This window comes from Numenius arquata, chromosome 6 (assembly GCF_964106895.1).
Source record: "Numenius arquata chromosome 6, bNumArq3.hap1.1, whole genome shotgun sequence".
NCBI lineage: Eukaryota > Metazoa > Chordata > Aves > Charadriiformes > Scolopacidae > Numenius > Numenius arquata.
The window spans coordinates 30396039-30415473 of NC_133581.1; the positions used below are offsets into that span (position 1 = coordinate 30396039).

Consider the following 19435-nt stretch of genomic DNA (forward strand, 5'->3'; position numbering starts at 1 on the left):
TTGTCACATAAAAGTAAAGTATCACAGTGACTTCTCAAGCACTTGAGAAGAATCTATACCCTAGAAGTCTGTGCCTAGGCTCCTTCTACAACGCTTCTTGCCTCAGAAATATAGTACAGCGAGATCAGCACCTGAAAGGGAGATGTCTAGAGCAGTCTAAAAAGAAAGAGGAAATGCAGAAGTTTGCCCCCAAATTAATCTTTCTCCAAAACTTAAAACTTTCAAAGCTGTTTGCAGTAGATACGTTTAGGCCTTTGAGATTCAAACAGTTAAGGAAAGGAGCTTCCATTTCTTAGTTAACAAAAAAAAAAAAAACCAACATGACTAGAGCTCAGTTTTCTTTTTAAAATGCAGCAAGGCGGCAGCAAAAAAAAAAAAATTCCAGGCAGAGTCTGAAGGACAGATCTTTGAAGGATGTCTATTGTCATTATTCCAAAAACTTCTAAAAGCTATGACAACTATCACAAATGACAACTACCTCCACGATCTCTCTGAGATGAGCCAAATACTCTTAAGATTGTATTGTTTTCTCAGTATTGACTTATCTGTATCAGTAAACACAAAAAGGAACAACGGACACATCCCAGGAAAAGACTTGGATGCCAGAACAGGATACAGGTAAGACTTTAGGTACAGAAATACCAAACAGTGATTAAAGTAACTCTCTGTTACAAGTCTCTTGAATCCCCGAAACCCATCCTGTCATTCCAGCAGGCACCTGCTGTTCTCCTTCTCCCTCAGCACAACTGGGCTCCACGTAGATCAAACCTACATTCCCAAAAGGACCCAATCCGGCAGTCCTATTCAGAGCAAAGCCAACACTCAAAGCACACTAACAGCTTTTCTCTGCAGATAAGGCAGAAAGGAAGCAGTATCAGCCACTTCTGTAAGAGGCCAAAAATTAGAGCATTCACAGAGGAATCACAGTATGAATTCATTATCAGCAGGCTCGGAGAGGTTCAAACTCAATTTAACCCTCATAGATAAGCAAAGCCTAGAAAATGAAGCTGCCTGCTAATATCAGGGGAACAGGGCAGCCCCCCCCACCTCTCCTGAAGGGGCAAAACTGCCTGCACAAGAGATGCCCCAGGGGAGATAATGTATCAGATGGAAAAGCAGTTTGTGCTAGGGTACACTCTTTGAAGGGAAACCTGTGACTCCCCTCTTCCTCATTGCAGGCTGCCAGCTTATTGCAAACGCACGGAGTTTGAAGAGCAGAAACTGGAAGCAAGAACTCAGCTCCCAGCGCGGTCACCCACCCATTAGTCCCGTGTCTGGTTGCTCTCTTGTTTTCTGATGGCTTACGCTCCTTTGGTCAGAAACTGTCACTTCATCATCACCTCCATCAGTCTCCTCCATCATCAGATGGACACATGCAATGAGCAGCAGCACAGTGCAGACTCAAACAATCATTAAACATCTTGACTGATTACCCCAGAGCCACTCAGCTGTACGAAGTTTCAGACTGGAAACTCATTGGAGTTGATGTACTTTGCCTTCATTTCTGCAAGACTGGGACAAAGGAAAGATGGCTCAACCAAACTGGTCAAATAAGAACATGCTATTATTTAAAGCAGCTTTTTTAGATGACTCAAATAAAAAGGGATTTGTTTGCTATCCCTAAAGAGAAGAAAACAACAACATGGACTGAGGAGCTAGTGGGGTTCAGCTGACTGGGGAACATGCTAGCTTTTCTTTAAACTTCTGATTTCTCTTTGATTTTTGTACCTCCTGAAACAGAATATGGCTTATGATTCAGACCTTTGACACTATTTTAAGTCAATGCAAAAATAAACACCACAATCCATCAAAAGGTCATTACACTTACAGTGAAAAACATGTTTCTAGATACTAACCCTAGCCTTTCCCAGGAACATATTATTTTATTATATTTGAAAATGTGTGGTCAATTGACTACCAAAATAAGCATTGCCCAAGACCTTGGCCAATCAGCCACGGGTAAGGAAGTATTATGAAAATTACTGAGAGATACGTGTACCTTTTTTCTCTCTGCTCTTTCCAAACGATTCATTCAAGATGACCTAGGTCCACAGTACACTGAAAAATATGGTCCTGTCTTCTTCACCCCAGTTGTGCGCTCTGGTACCCCTCAAGCCAGCATGAACTCTTTCAGGCCAGCCAGATAAGCTGCCTAATCCTCAACGTTATCAGTCTGCAGCCGTATAAGAGCTCTGATGTGGCTGCATAAGGGCTGGTGCTGCCAAAGGGAACAGGGTAGGAATGCACACCCAAGGAGGGAAGACTGCACAGACTTCAATGGGAAAACCTGATCATGACACGGCACCCTAAGGAAAGGCAAACATGTATGGCAACCAGCACGGGCGCAGGGGACGTGCCTGGAGAGACAAGCTACCTGGTGTCACCCTGATGGGAGCAAGCAATGAGAAAAGTCTTGGCCTTAATCTTTGTGGAACAGGCACTAAGGCAGACAATAACCACAGAATGGAAATATAACGATAGTGATGGGAGTAATGTTAGGGCATGGTTGCAATCACCAAACTACTATGGGATGTCTGACTGACCACTGTCCCTAAGGCCAGGCTTCTGAGCAGCTCCAGCCTCTGGAACGGTTTAACTCCAAGAATAGTCCAGTCCTTTGAGGCAGGTTTTACACTTCTTCAGGGATGACATAATATGCTGCTGTTCAATCTATATATATGCACATATATGAAGGCTTCTGCCTAAGATTGCCTCAAATAGAGCAACAACTATATGAGCCATCTTATTCCGCTGGCAAATAAAAGACACTGGATTATAGATAAACAAATAAACAAACACTTTCCCTTTATAATAGTCCATATAGTGCTTCATGAGAAGTATGCACTGTCAGTGTAACAGTGCTGTACAACACTGAAGAGGCTTTCAATCACTGTCTGTAAGAAACGACAGCATGACACTACCCTAGAAAGTTTCCTATAAACTCTACCACGAACAGTCTTGAAACGGTCTCTTAGCAACAGTCAGTGAAATATCTTGTGGGGTTTTTTTAATTAACATGCAGAGAACATGCATTTCATTTTTAACTTCTAAAAAGTAAATATTGATTTGAATTAAAATAACTGATACAAAAACTCAGAAAAAAATAGCATATTAACCTAAACTCATAATAATCACTAGTAAAGTGAAGCTGTCCATGTACGATGAAAAAGCATATGGTCCTGAATTTCCCTCATTTTAAATTCCCAAGTACACAACACACAGTAACACTTTAAAAAAAAAGAAGGAATATTTTATACAAAAAAAAAAAAAAAAGAATATTGTGCTTCCGCACAGAAGCTGCCTACTAAATAGTAGATAGGTCAAGAAGGAAATTGAAATAAAAGCAATCTATTGCATAATCATTGTAAAGCTGTTTGTAATTTCATCCAAAAGAGGACAATGACTAGCCCAAAAGCAGAATGTAAGGCTACCCTGATCATTCGTTTCATCTGTAATGGAAATTTCCCTGGTTAGAAATTCTGACCAACTGAAAAGGGTGGGCTATCATACAAAGAAACAGAATATAGAACAAAGATTTTATCACCACAGATGCACCAACTTTTAACTGCTAAACCCTTAAAAGCTTGTTTCACTAGAGAGCAAAAGTAAATCTAAAAAAAGAGGATTACCTGGGCGGAACTGCTTCACGACAACAAAGCACTGCCGAGAAGTATTAAAGATCAGGATTGACACACTGAAGAAGAAGATAAAAAACAAAAGATCAATGCTATATGAAAGAGTAATGCAAAAGTATTAAACTTACAGCTTGAGAATTTAGTTTTAATTACATAAATACATAGAAGATTTATTACTAAAGCCGCAATGCAGAGGGATAGATAATGGGTTGCGTTCCCAAAGCTCATGAGAATTTACCCAAAATTAAGTCACTTTTGTCTCCTGCTGTGCAGACTAAGCCACCAATCAATTCCTTCTCTCCAACAGAAAGAAAAAAGTCGAACTCTAGATACTAGATAGTTATAACAAGAAAAAAAAACTTTAAAAATAAAAACATTTTCTTCCCTTATATCTGTCTCAGATTAGGATTGTCTAACTCTTGGGCACAGTCTAGTTTCATTCAGAGCGAGAGACTTCTATGTAAGTACAGAGCATCTCCTGTCTGCGGCCACTTGCCAAGCTTGGGCCTTAAAACAAGACACCATCCAACTCCAATTTTGTGCAAATTTAAACCAGAAGTAGTTTTAACTGCTACCACATTCAGTGGTTTAAAAGTCACATTTTAATCCTTCCCCCATCCTGTTTGGTTGGTTGAAATAAATGTCATAGGGAAACCTGACAAGCTGAGTATTTGGAGATGCACTGAAAGTGTGGAGTACTGATATTCTCTGCTGACTGAAATTACTCTCAGATTTTACTAGTTAAAAAAAAGGTAGACAAAGTCTCTCTCCTTAGTTGGTAGCCCATTAAAACCTGCAAAAACAAGTGTATATTTTGCTCATTACCATGGCAGCATTCTCTCATTTGTTATGCCTCACCGTGTGCAATTGGGAAGTTAATTCACCATTCTATGAATTCTACAATAGATTAGACTAACAATGGCATATTTGCAGAGTTGAGTCAAAATTTCAACTTTCCTTGTAAAAGAGCTGTATATTTATTTTCACTATTTGATGTAATAATGAAGTCTCAAGCTGCCAGAGAAACTGCTATTTGATGATTATTAAAAATAATGTTAATGTTTGTTATAATAATATATAAAAAGCAAAACAGAAGGGAGGAGTCCAGATGCTAACAGGTATATTCATGGTTGCTATTCTCAAAGACTCGTACTGCATAGTGATGGTTTCCTGCCCCAGGAGATGTTGTTTACAGGCAATTTTAAAGCAAAGAGGTTTAGCCCTCGGAGAGGCTGGAGGAGAACATTCACTCTGTTTACTGGCACGGGGGTTCTTTCAGACCTGCCACCAGAATATCTGGGAGTTACACTGTAGGTTGCTAGAAGGCACAAAGTTAAACCACAGCGTACAATGTTCTCAAGTTTACTCAAGTGTTATTTTTTGGTCTTTTTGGTTTTTTGTTTTTTCTTTTTTTTTCCCCTTTGTATGAGTGTTCCTATCCCCAAAGTGGTACTGTTTGAGAGTAGATACTGCACTAAACAAAAGAGGAAAAGGAATTACTGCTACTGAACCTTTGGTTTTTGACCATGGGTCTAAGGATGTGCACTGCCTGAAATGGGAGACAGCAGCAGTCTAAAGCTGAGGTTAAAGAGAAGAAACTTCCTGAAGCATACGGCTGCCCTTTACCTTTCTTTGCACCCACCACCCCAGGCTCAATCTTTTGCTTGGCTTGCCTTCTTCAGCACGTCTCATTAAAATACTCATACCAACTCATTAAAAATGGCTCAGCTATTAGACATTATTTTTTCTTAAGAGTCAATCACTCGAGATTTTTATGGAACAGATGGGAAAATTAAAAACAATCTGTCAGAATTAAGGAACAAGATCAAATTAAGCTGGAAAGGAGTAGCACCAAGTTATTACAATTGTCTGCTTCTCACACCATCTTGAGATGAGAGGGTACAGAAATGGCACAAATCTGTAGAACTTTCTATTTAATTACTTCTAATTTTCTGAGTGACAAACCATTTTGAACATAAATTTACATTTTTTAACAAACCACAACACACAAGTTCTAATATTTCTTGTCAGAGCTGGAGAGACATGGAGGAGAAAGTTCAGAATTACACCTTCTTAGGAGGAGTGTGACATGACGAATGGCGTTTGGTATTTCTTATTTCAAAAGAAACAATATAAAATTAAATACTTCCACAGGTTAGTAGGTTCACAGCTTCTGAAAAAACATCTGAAGCTTCATTCAGGACAGTTATTTGGGTATTATAGAAAGTTTGGGCAAGACTGTTCAAGTGGAGGATCCCTCAAGCCACGGCTTTCAACGTATTATTGCTGCAATGACCCAGATACGTGGGTTCAGCTGTTTGGTCTGGCCTATATGGTAAGGAAAGTATTTATCTCCTGGAGTTTTAAATCATCATACAAAGAATTCACTACAAAATTGTTTCAAGATTACTAGTTTTCCAGATAATAACAGGCTACCAAAAAGGACTACTACAAAAGCAGGGTTGCAAATACATTTTTCAGTGGTATATCACAGGATACTACAAGGGCAATGATGTTTGAAGGCAATTCCCTTGAAAATATTGCAACCAATCCTATTTTAGAATATTATATATGCACCTATCAGCTTTATAGTGATCAATAAAGAGTAGACATATAAAATAGAAATATTAAAAGTCACAATGACTTTTGAACATAAAACATACAGAAGATAAACAAAGCTCAAGCTGTACATTATCACAAATCACACATAACCACTAGAAGAGAAAAAAAAATAAAGCCCAGCCAAATTTCCTGAAAAAGGCAGGAATCCTACATAAGAATTTAATCTGAAATGGACAGCAAAGGTTCTAACCTAGCAACAGGCTTCATGTGCCCATGTCCCAAAGACTCAAGTGGGACAAGTGGGGTCCACAAGACCACTTTTTTGTTATTTTTTACAAAGAAAAAGAATATTCAGATGTCAAAGGACCACGATGGACCCAAAACTTGCCTCCAGACCTTAAAAACAAGCTATAACATGTCTGTACAAGTAAAACACTGTCTCAGCTTAGACCTGCCAACCCTTTCATTTTGGGTGGCAGATTATCCCCTTTTTACCATACTCCACAGATGTAAATTTTTGCTGGCTGTTCCTGCAGCAGCTGACTCTCTGGGAAATCGCTGATGTAAAAGGAGACATCATGAACCCAAACGCAATGCCACTGGGCCACAGACCTGCACCTGGGACTCGCCGAGCACACAACGCAAATGTCACATGCAGGCGTCACGTTTGGTACTTGCCACTGCCAGTGGACACACCAACTCTGTAGGCAAGGGGTGGCTAAGAGGCAAACTCTTCAAAATGTGCTCTACGTGTCATTTAGGAGCTTCATTGACCACCTTGGATCAATGAAGAAGACTTGGCTCTTCTGCACTGCATCTGTTGGCGACTGCTTTAGGGACTACAGCCAAACGGAAAGACATCTAGTTAAGAGATGACACAGGTTTGTACCGTGTCTTTTCTACCTTCAAAGGCTGTTGAAGACCACAGCCTTTGGTTCACCCCCTCCTCGTCTTCCCCCTGCAGCAGCAGTAGCTCCTGCTCACTTTATGCATACAATAAATCACTACTGCAATTACAGGAGACTTTCTCCCAAACAATGCATGCATATAAATAGGTTAATGTAGGATACCGTTCTTTCTATACATATAGGAACAACTAGGGTAGCCTTAAAATATTTTAAGAAATATACGTACCTAAAATGACAGCAAGACATATGTACAAAGACCAGCTAACCTGTACTTGAGCTTTTATTGTACTCAAGTTTGCAGTTAAAATGTGCCTGGTCTTGGTATTTAATACAATATTTTCTTAAAGGGACTCCAACTATTCAGTCAAGGATCTAACATAGGAGTTAATCATTTAAACGGCAAAGAAAACCCTGACTGAAATTTGTAGGTATGAGGATTCTCTAAAGCATATTAAGCTTCCCTAAAACGTCTAAGTCAATGTACAGAAATTACATACAGCTGACCCACGGACAACACAGCAGCCCAGAATCTTGATTCCTCCCCCACCTTTAAGACTCTCATTGAAAGAGAAGATGTCCACCTGAATACAACCTTTATAGTTGAAAATATCTCTTACAACAGTTTAGAAAACGACTCCATTGTGTGCTGTTGGCCTAGAAAATTGTTTCCATTTTTTTTCCTTCCCTTAACATAGTACGGCTCTGTATTTATGGAACTCATGGCAACCGACGCTTTATGAATTCCAGCAGAGCAGACATTTGTATAGAAATATTACTACAACTTCACACACCCCAACCTGTGAAAGGAAGGTGGTGTTTCCAGGAGCAATGTAAAACACGCAGTATTTGACCACAGCAGTTACGAGGTAGGGGACAGATGAAAACTGACATCCTGTCAAAAACACGCACACACATATGGAGGGACAGAAAGTTAATTCATTTGAAATATAACCTAGTAATTAAGATCAGCAAATGAGCTTTTTCAAAGCTACAAGAACATGTATGTACTTCTAGAGCCCCAATACTTGAAGAAAGGTTTTGAGGGGTGGGGGTTAGGGGGTTTTGTGGAGGGTTGTGGTGGGGTTTTTTTTGTCTGAGGGTTGCTTTTTCTTTTTTTCTTTTTGTTGTTGGTTTTTTTTTAGGAAGAAATGTAATTTCACCTTCTGGGCATTGGTTTGGTAATCTTCTATCTTGATAATTTGTCAGTTGTTGACCTGAGCTACAGTTAATCCACAAGCAATTGCTAACACTTACTAATTGCTTTTCATGAGACAAACTTTTAAAACCCTTTAATAAATAAAGATTGATTCAGCCTTTCATTACTCTTAGATGTGACATTAATGCATACTTTACAAATGTGAATTTGCAAAACTAAAAAATAATTTAAAAAGAAATCGCAATATAGTAATAGCAAAGAAAAGGACAAGATTCTCTTGTGCTTCTGTGAATGAAATAAGACTCTCAAGGCTGGAGCTGAGGATCTTTAATGATAATCTTATACTAATACTATAGTATGCTAAGTAATTGATGAGGTAATACGGGCAAAGAAACTGACCTTTCTATAATCATTGTAAGAGCAACTCAGGATCTCCTTGTGTCTAGCGTGCGTATGTGTGTGTTACACAGAAACTGTGATGAGAATTGAATAATGGAAAACAAAGCACCTAAAAAAGGACTGACGTTAAGATTGAAAGTCAGGGCTTCCTGTCTATTAACCTCAGCCACTTCCACCTACTTACAAAGGCTAAAAATGATCTCAAAATATTATTTGTGCTGCTTACAAACAATAATCTCAGCTCCATAGCAGAGACTTTAGGAAGTAAAGTTGATTTTTTTTTTGTAAAAAAAAGCAACAAACAAAAACAAGACACCAAACCCCCTTCGACACTATCAGAGCTTTATCAGAGCTTATCAGGTAACTCAGTTACTGTTCTCAAAGAAGACAATGAAAAAAGAATGGCAGATTCCAAAAAAAGAAACATGAAAGTGGCATGCAGGAATAAAACCAAGTAATTGATTTAATCAGTACCCTTGACTCTCAACAGATATTTGGTATTAAAAATCCCTTTGATACAATCAGAAGAAAATAATCAAATGTAGTGTGCAACCACAGAGGTATTTAGAGATGTATTCATCTCAGCTGGAGAGCATGTGAATATAAAACATACATGAAATATTTTTGCCTATATGCCTCATAAGGGAGAAAATGTCAAGACTTATGAATCATACTAGAAGGAAAGTTAGTAAGAAAACAAATATATGATTTAGAATTCCTATAATTCTTTTAGCTTTAAAGTATAAATTTGTTTTTCTTCTTGAAGCTATATGAATTTGGTTTTCTTTGTTCATACAGTGTTGACAAATCGATCTCTCATATTGTTTCCCATGTCAAGACTATAATTCCATCTAGTCTTTTTAAAATATTATGTTTGATAATCACTCCAGATCAGGATTAAAGCATGTTAGTGAAAAAGTGTCTTTTTCTTGCTCAAATTAGAAATGACTGTTCAATTAGAAATGCTTTCAATTTTAAAGTGATAATCAAAAAACCCAACTTGTTTGAGAGCTAACAATCAAAAGTAATTCTTTGGGAGGATTCATCCTTCAGGAGGCCCTACTTCATCTTAAGTTATTTCAAAATTATTCTTGGTGACCGTAAGACAGAATTGCATGTAGCCCTGTGTCACTTTTGTATTCAAATTAACCATCCATTTCACAGTTGGACACATTCCTGAAAACTTCTAACGTGGTATCTAAAGTGCTGGCTTCTTCCTTTTATCAAAGCAGCACCTAGTATCTTAAGCCAGATAAAACAGTCCCTTCGTTTTCAGAACAGACATGTAGTAGTAAAGCTGTAGCCTTTGATTATTCTCCAGTGCAATTCCTTTAGTTTCCCCGAGCTTTAACTATAATGCAGATAGTCCTGAGATTAAATGTGTATGCTTGCACAATCTTTACTGGTTCGTTTAAGTCTTCCTTCAAAGCATTTTACATTTTTCAAAGGCCAACACCAATCCAATTGGCTGCTTAAAATGCAGCCTATTACAAAAGCAAAGCTATAAGCTCCCGACAAAAACATTCAGCCTTTCATACTAATCACAGATAAAGTGGATTTGGCAAAAGATAATTAGAGATGTCTAGAAGACTTCTGTATTCTGATGAAATTTGAACGCTTTCTCCAATACTACTTAAATATCTAATACTAAGTAAAACCAGAATAAAGTGGCAAAAGGCTTAAGAAAATAAACGTAACTTTGGAAAAAATCAAAGATTGGTTTCAGTAAACTGACTGCAGCAGGAAGTTGTTCATGACACCATAAAGCAGGAAGCATATGTTTGGTTAATCATCAGACTGGTAGAAGAATGAGTTAAGAAGTGCTAACAAATCCCAATACATGCACTTTTAAAACATGATCTCTGTCTACTTGTAAAATAGTAATTTGTACCCAACCAGAGAATATGATGCAGGGCAGCTTCTTTGGAATAAACAATCCTCCCAGCACCCTGTTTTCATATAACAAAGAAAAAATAGAAAGCAAATTCAACTGCAAAATAAATGAGACATCAAAGCACGTTGCTTTCAATAACATTCTTTAAGTGTCATATCTTGGCCCGTATCCCAGGATACCCTTGGAAATGACACATTGCATCTCAATGGGATTCTTTCAACAAAATATTTTAATAAATAAATTCAGGTTTTATGCTAACTTATTTGATTAAATAAAGCTTTGTGGGCATTATGTGCAACAGATGTCAGAGCCTGATGGGCTTTTGTTCCAATTCCTAATTATTTGTGAAACTGCCATTTATAAATGCTATCACATAATAAGACCAATAAATAATCCATTTAAAAGGTGGAAGTATGACTCTGTTCTCAAATGGCAAAAAATCAAAGTTCTAAAACAATATCCGGTTTCAAGGACAACTCACAAAATAAAAAGCTCAAGTGTTCTGCCCTAGCTAAAGTAACAGACAAACGAGCAACTTTGCTTCTTACCCACCAAAACCCAAATATGAAGTGAATAACACAATCTTTTGCCAGGTAAAAATGTATAGTCTCACTACCATTAGTGAGCAACACAGACTGAGAAACTGGCAGTTGTTCACATTTTACCTTGTTTGCCCATTTCTAGAATAACGGTTTCAATACTTTCCTCTTTTCCAAGCAGTATTTTCAGATCAAATTCTAAAAATACAGGCACTCTGATTATAGGACATTTCCTAGCGTTCATAAGTATTTTTACCAATTCCAAATGCAGACCATGACCATGCTACTGTCTTTAGACCATGTGAAAACTTTGGGCACTCTTCAGACAGAAGGGATTACATTCAAAAACCACCTGGAAGCAGAAGGAAGACTTTTCTTGATTTCAGTGACTAGAGGAGAATAAACACATCCACTTCTTTTGCATATTACTGCAAATACTAAAAAACGAAACCCCTGAAGTTGTATAAACAAGATGTCTCCAATCTGGATACCAGAAATGTGTATTTAGAAATTTATGACTGATCAGCCAAAACTCTCGTGTACCTGCTTAGTTTTAAGAATTTTTATGGATTCCTTTCTCAAAACTAGGCAAACGTTTAATTTCCCAATAAAGCAATGCCCTCAATAGAGATTTTACTGCCATTTTATCCTATTTCAGTGATACAGCAGAGAAGAGTTTTTATGCTATACGGTGCTTTCATATCACATACTTAAAAAGGTGAAATGAGAACCTGAAAATTTGGGGTTTGACTTTGTGTTTTTCTCTGGTAACTTTACAGCATCAAATACATTTATTTTTGCCTTGTTGCTGTGATTTTATTTAGATCGGATCCTAAGGTAACAACATAATCAGACATCTTAAAAGACAGAATACGCCTGCAGAATTCCTGGCACAAAAGCAGAGGATCTGTCAAGTTTTCGCTTTAAAAAAAAAACCCAAAAATGAAAACCAAAAACCCACAAGCACTAAGGGCATTTTATTTGCAAATATCATATGCAAACAAATCGTGTAATTACTTGGGTTGAAGGAAACTAATAGGCTACTACATTTTTTGCCTTCTAACAGCAGGAAAAATACCATTATCCTGATAGCATAGATATCTGATAGACAGATATCAAGTCTAGGCCTGAGTGTTTTCAATGACAGTGATTACAAAACATGCCTTCCTAGATTGTCTTATTGCCTATTGGTAAAAATGGTTTCTTAGTGTTTAATTTAAAAAATACTTTCCACATGAGACACTATTTCTTGTTCTGTCATTGATTATTGATGAAATTCAAATGATTCCAGCCTGCTTTATATCATTCCTTTACAGTTTTGTGATAAGTAGTAATTTTTCTCTTCAGTTGTGTTATCATTTGCATGAACATGCCCAGTCATCATTACCTTCTCTCAGCTATTATTTCCCTAAACTTTTCATGATTTTTGTTGTTTGTTGAACTACATCCAGTTTATTTTAAACAGTGCATTATCTTCTTCACTATCTGTGAAAATAATCATGAAAATTCCACACCACTGACACCTTGGAGGCAACATTACAAAGACAACAAGGTTTACAGCACAACAGCACATCATTCCACATAAAAGGCACATGCCACCCAAGAAAGATTTTATTTTTTTTTTACCTATAAAGATGTTAAAAAGCTGTATTTTTACCCATTTAAAAGATACTGTGGTAATTCTTGCACAAAGGGAGCATCTGAGTTAAATTTCATGGTGTCTTATAATACACTAGGACATAAACCAAAAAAAAAAATACATACAGGATTAAGTTTCCATAAAGCCCAAATGATCTGGCATATGAAATAGGAGAAGGAATTTAATCTACTCCTATAATGTGGTCAGGGCACATGACTTCCACCCTGTCTCCATAGCTGCCTGCTACAGCCACCGAGCCAGAATAGCAACCCCGGCTCCTCCAGGCCACTGGCGTGGCTCTAGCGACCCATCACCTGGCCGGCTCTGGTGGCCATGGCCGGGGATGTGGGCTGGCTCCCGGCGCAGCTGTTCGGCGGCAGCATTCCTTGCTCTCCCCCTCTGCTCCCTGACTTCAGCAGCGCCCAGAAGCCAGCACTCAGCCAGGTAACTTCAGAGCACAAGAGTGACCAGTTTGAGTATATTCATCCTCCTGTTAATTTTTAACTTGCCTGGAGAACCTCCTTCTGCTTATCCCCAGCGCTGGTACCTGCAGGAGACAATACGCTGAGGTGTAGATTGCCTTCCTTCCCTTCAGCCTGCAAACTCCCTCCTGATGGAAAACTACACTTTTCAGCCATATTTGTAATAGAAAACGTATAAAGCCTCTTTTCTCAGCAAATTATTAAACTAAATTAGGAATTAATTTGTTTTCAATGTGAAATAAATTAGTCTCTGTACTTAAACCAATCTTGTAAGGCAGGAATATTATTTCGTCCTCTTTTTAGAGAGATAAGGAAAGACAATTTTTTTTCCATTAAGAATCTTTAAATCTGGAATTATTACTGAGCCACTGTGTCATGTTTTTGTACATAAAAGCACAGCATAAAATGGGTACAATGCACATGCAGAGTTGTGTAAGTTTTTTGGTCCAAATGCCTTTTCCTTGTCACATGGTATTTTCAGGGTTGAGAGGAACTCATAGCAATCTTGCACGTAATTCGGTCTCTCAATTTTGTTTCTTTTAAATGTAGTGTTCTTTACGGTGAAATTTTCATATTTTAAATAGAGAAGTAGCCATAATTTTGCTTTATAACCCTTCACAATGCATTGGGAAAGCTGTCCTTCTCCTTGTCAACTAGCAAAAGGTACAGTTATGTTTCTGTTCTCAAACGTTACTACTCAAAGCACAAAAGCAAGCACATGACTGTACACTGACCTTCATCTGTTCCCAAATTATGTCTTTTAAAAGCCTTGAATCTGTTTAAGGGGAGTTGCTGAAACCTGAAACGAACTTGGTCCATTGCTTTATAAAGTAGATGAATGTAAAACTTAAGTATTACATTTCAGGCTCTTACTGTACTAAATATAGCAAAATTCAGATGAGAGAGAATATAACTAGAACGTAAGTCTGGTTTTAGAGAATAATTTTTTTGTTACAGGCATCGATGATTGCTTTGTAATATTTGGTATGTTTCTATTTCTGACAGGAAATCACCATAAATTTGCAGAAGGAAAATGTCACAGAATTACAGAATTGTCTAGGTTGGAAGGGACCTTTCAGATCATCCAGTCCAACCATGGACCTAACACTGAGAAAAACCATCACTAAACCACATCGCTAAGCAAAAAGGAGTCCTCTTGATCAGGTTTTTTATTTTTAAAGCATTGACCTTAAAAAAAATTAACAACTCCTGCCCCTGCAAATGGCACCACCACAAATTGCTAACTAGTTCCAACAGACCTGAGTGTAAGAAGCACCTCGCAATACACCTTGCATTTAAATTTTCATCGCTTGCACTCTGCTTGATTTTCATAAGGATATGTTTAATAAGGAGCAAACACATCAGCTGAATATTCAGAGGAAAAGTAAACTAGTTAGAAAAGCAAGCGCTACACAAAATAACTGCAGAAAGCATCTTTTGCTGTGTGTTGCTGCCTAACAACGTTTATGTAGCAGCACCTCAATAAACTCGTTAAATAATTACAATCAAAAAGAGGTAACCAAGTATTTTTGCTTTTTGTCATTCATTTTTAGTAATCTTCACAGTTGTTTCTGACGACATAATAAAATCTTGCAATGAGCTCTGCTAGTGTTCATCTGCATGTTTCAAAGGAAGATTAATTTAAATGTAACTCCACAGGACAAGAATGGTAGTAAAAGCGTTTTTTTCCAATAGAAAAATGGCTTATAAATTGACAGATTTCTTGACAAGTTTACAAATGTTTGGCAGTTGTCAGATTGAAACTGTAACATTCATTAAGTATTTAATCTGCTTATAAAAGCATAGAAGCCTTCAGGTTAGAAGAGAGTTTTGGAAGATCATCTGATCCAACCTCCTGCTCAAAATCAGACTAACTTCTAAGTTAGGTCTGATCTCTCAGAGCCTTGTCAAGGTTTGAGTTTCTCCAAGGATGGAGGTTCCTCAGCCTCTCTGGGCAAAGCATTCCAGGACTTAACTATTCTCCATGTGTATGTCTTTATGTCCTGGGTCCTCCTTCTGTTAACAATTTGAAGAACGCTATGGTAGGAAACGTCGCATCTTTTGTCTATACTGGGACTCAGTTGACTTTTGACAGAACACAGTTTAGACTTCTCTACCTTGGTAACAGTTTATTGTGTGACCAGTAATAATTTTGCACAAAACTTGTTAGGTTTTTTTTTTCGTCTTTAAGTAGCATGGAAGGATTGACATTAAGCAATTATTTGTTCAAGATAAATTACAAACTATGGAAAGGAGAGGTGACTCCAGGACTGATACTTTAGTTCTGAATGGTCTCGGTCTTAAGAAAGCTCAGGAGCCACACACCGTAGAGTCAAGTCCAGATCTACAATGATTAAGAAGAGAAAAAAGGGGGAAAAAAAAAAAAAAAAGAGTAATATCTAACAAAAATCTGCTATTTCAGCTTGTGCTAGTGCTACGCCAGCTTGCATACAGTTAAAGGATCTTGTGAGATCCTTTTATATATATTGTGAGATTTTAAAAGGTGACTCACACCTAAGGCAAATGAAATGACTGCTGCAGTCCTCATGTTTTTGTGTTTGTATAATTTAATCAGCTGCTCATCTGAATAGTTGGAAAGGATAAATTTATACAAAAATAACTTCATCTCTCCTGCTAAGTATTTTCCTGTATCAACTCTATGTTCTGATACAAATCTATTGACTATTGGCTTGTGTTGACCTCATTTGAAACAAAACCAAACACTGGTGTCCCAAAGGAACCCGGCACACAAGCTTTCAGTTTACTGTCATACAGCAAGGAAGTCAGTCTCAAGCACACATTTACTTGAGCTACTGAAAGAGGATGGCGGATAAAGACATGAGTTAGAGTCAGTGTCTGATTTTATATGATTAGCACAGTATTTTTTTTATTCAGCATCATTAAATTCATTAAACATATCAATTATATGTAAATTATGTGTATGTTCAATTTACATAAACAGCCTTATTAAAAATAGAGCATTTAAGAGTGTTATAGCATTTTCAGAATTAAAATGTCTTGAATACTTTTGAAGAAGTATTATGGAAAAGGGATCTTACTTATGGAAAACACCTACAATCTTCCTGAAGAAGACATACTTACGAGGAAATCCTGACCAACAGGACATGTGTCCTGGAAACCCCTCCTCTTCTTCAAGATTTTATCCTTCATTGAGAGTAATGAACCTCTAAGACACTTCTAAGCATAAAGTCCTCTATAACCTTCAGCAACCGGACAATGTGACTTTTCCATATAACTAGCATCACAACTGTCCCATTACAATACAGTAAAATGCAGGGCTTTAATGCATTATAAGGAATTTTGAACTTGACCAATTTATCTGATAATAATTGGCTTCATATTCACAAATAGAATTTATGTAAAACCATGGGTTTCCTATGCAGAAAGTTCACATTATTACCTTTGGTGTCAGAAGTTGCATTGAATTTACTTGTGAAAGAGCATTAGACATTCTACAGTTCAACAGTAGTTAGTAATAAGTTAGGATGGCAGCTGTTGTGCATCTGAAGCTAACAAATGTTATGTGACCAGAGATGACTGGCATGACATGTGGCCGTAGCCTTTTTATACAGTTATGTTCTCAACTATTTTAAAAATGTCCACAAAAGTCCTTCACAAATACTGTTCCCAAGAAGTTCATGGAAAACTGATCCTTTAATATTTACCCCACTCAGTTAGTTGCATATATTCACACATTATCACACAGCGATAATCTAAAGTTTAAACTAAAATAGTAATACAAATTATTCATCTGGAAGTCATGTTCTCAGCACTATGACTTGAGGCTGGATTCACTTGCTTGAAAGTACAGGGCATATATTAAATTTCCAGCAATCAATTATCATTTCAGCCTTTGTATCTGCGATCATAAATCCAGGCACATGCCCATATGGATAGACAAAGTGCAAAGACAAAACTGTCTTCCAGGCAAATTCCAAAAGCAAGTGTGAAGTTCAGTATTGAAATATCACTCCCTTTTCTGTCCTCATTCTCAAGCAGCACAGGCATTTTTAATCTATTTTCCCAGTCTTTATGGAACTTTTACCTTCCTAATCTTTATATTGATAAAAAGTGTCGCTATCACTTTATGTCTGCCCAGGTACCTACACACAAAAAGACTCCCTAAAAGGATTTAGAGGGTTCCAACAGAGAAAAATTTCCGAAAATGCAATTGATTTTACCTATTTACTATATGCACAAGAATAATACATCTTTCAACATGGTTCTGGTTATGTCATAATTTCTTTTGCTATTAGTGTTTTGCTACATTTTTTACATTTAATAGATTTAGAAAAGCTTTTTTTCTAGGGAAAAGTCGTTACCTTTGCTCTTTATTTTTATCTTCTAGTACCTGAATTTTCAGTGACAAGATTAAATATTTATACTTTAAAAAAAGACTTAAGAATATTTTAGTATTTAGTAACTCTGAGACTGGGTCTGTTTCATATACATCCTATTTGTTATAATTTTGCATGAACTGATCTTTGAAGTCAGAAGTTAATTGTTTTCCTTCCCTGATAGAAGAAATACCTTTGGAAAGACAGAACGAAGCTGCTGGCCATGCGTTTCTCCCCATGTGCTTAGGAGAGGGGTTTTGGTGTACGGAACAGAAAGGTTTCAGGAATTTGTAAAGTTACTTGAATCAGGCTTTGCCCAAAACACCTTTATGTAGCAGTGATGGAGAGGATTAAAATAAAAAAGTTAGCATAATACTAGGATTTGCTCAAACGTAAAACATAATCTCTACCTTACTCCAAGTAATTGCCATTGAAAAAAAAAAAAAAAACATAAATCAAACAGTATGACCATAACTTTAGACTGCTTTTTAACAGTCTTTATATTAGGATAATACCTGGGATTATATATTCACAGGTGAGAGAGTATGGTTACATATGCGGGACTAGACCATTTAACGGCACAAACAACAACAGGGTTAAGTATGTGGGGTGCAGAGTCATTCCTTCAGGTGATATATTCACACTCAAAAAAGAAAATTTCATACAATCCAAACATTCAGTTCCATCTTCTATGTAATCAGTAAAATACGCAATACGTTATATGCCAAAACTCTAATATTTGAAAAATCATTCAGAGAAAAAACTTACTGAAAACATAATAAACCATGAGGAGACCTTAAAATTTCTGCTAATTTGGCATAAAATAGTAGAGAACTATCTGCAAGTATTACACAAGAAGTGAGAATTGAAAAAGAAATTGAAGGAAAAAGAAGTAACTCCACTTTAACAAGATTTGACCAGTGGAAGAGAATACAGTATGAAAAACAACATAAAGACAAAAGGAAATAACGTGATTCCATCTGTTACCTGTCATGTGTCCTCATAAAATCCCAGAACTTCTTAGTGCCATTCTAGGGGAAAAAAAAAAACAAAAACAAAAACCCATCAGTAAAATGACTTCCAAATGAAAACTGACTATAATGAAATTTAACAAAATTTCAATAGACATTTCTTTGAAAACTTCGTATAGCTGGTTTTATTTATGAGACCATTATTCTGTATTTTGACAGTAAGTATTACAGAGGCTGAGAACTGTCTTAGGACAGTTCAAAATCTCAGATCCACAATATTATGCTGACAGCTAACTGAAGACTATGGTAGTCTTCGCGGCCAATTTTGGCCACAGTATCAGCTTTAGACACCCAATCCAATCATTCAGGTGCTAGGAAGCTATAAGCACCTATGTTTTTACCAGTAAAATAACCCATAGATCTAAGTTTTTCCATGTCCAGAAATAGGTTTAGGAGCTCAGAGCTTAGCTCCTGAGTAAACTCATTTGGGATCCAGGAACAAGACATCCTTCCCTCTAACCCCTTACAAGGCCCAACAGCTGTTACTCTGCACTGCTTGTGGTAGGGATAGTGTCAAACAGCAGGCTTGAAATCACAGCACTCACTGGGAGACTTAAAATGGAGGCTTTTCTCAAGTTGGGCCAATTTCTGTCCTCTGCTATCTTAAAAGAAATACACCCACTACAGTACAGCTGAAACCAATCCCTGAAAACAGGGGTTCTTCCACAGTTATAACGATCACATACACACTTGCTTACATTCATATCCCATCTTTTATAATCACCTATATCAATCCATACACCATCATTAACACCAGTTAACAGAGACATGTATATAATTCTTTACGCTGCTTATTAGAAGTGTGACGGTATTTTTCAGCTGAAATACAACT

At 37.1% G+C, this 19435-nt stretch overlaps 1 protein-coding gene across 1 annotated transcript in view; it reads right to left on the reverse strand.

Annotated features, from left to right (window-relative positions):
- NUDT14 (nudix hydrolase 14) overlaps positions 1 to 19435 on the reverse strand; it is a 60717-nt gene that overhangs the window by 13188 nt on the left and 28094 nt on the right. Inside the window, exons 2-3 of the mRNA XM_074149660.1 lie at positions 18560 to 18603; positions 3630 to 3694 (exon numbers count right to left, since the gene is read on the reverse strand). Coding sequence (XP_074005761.1) covers positions 3630 to 3694; positions 18560 to 18603 — 109 coding nt within the window. The remainder of the gene's footprint in view (positions 1 to 3629; positions 3695 to 18559; positions 18604 to 19435) is intronic.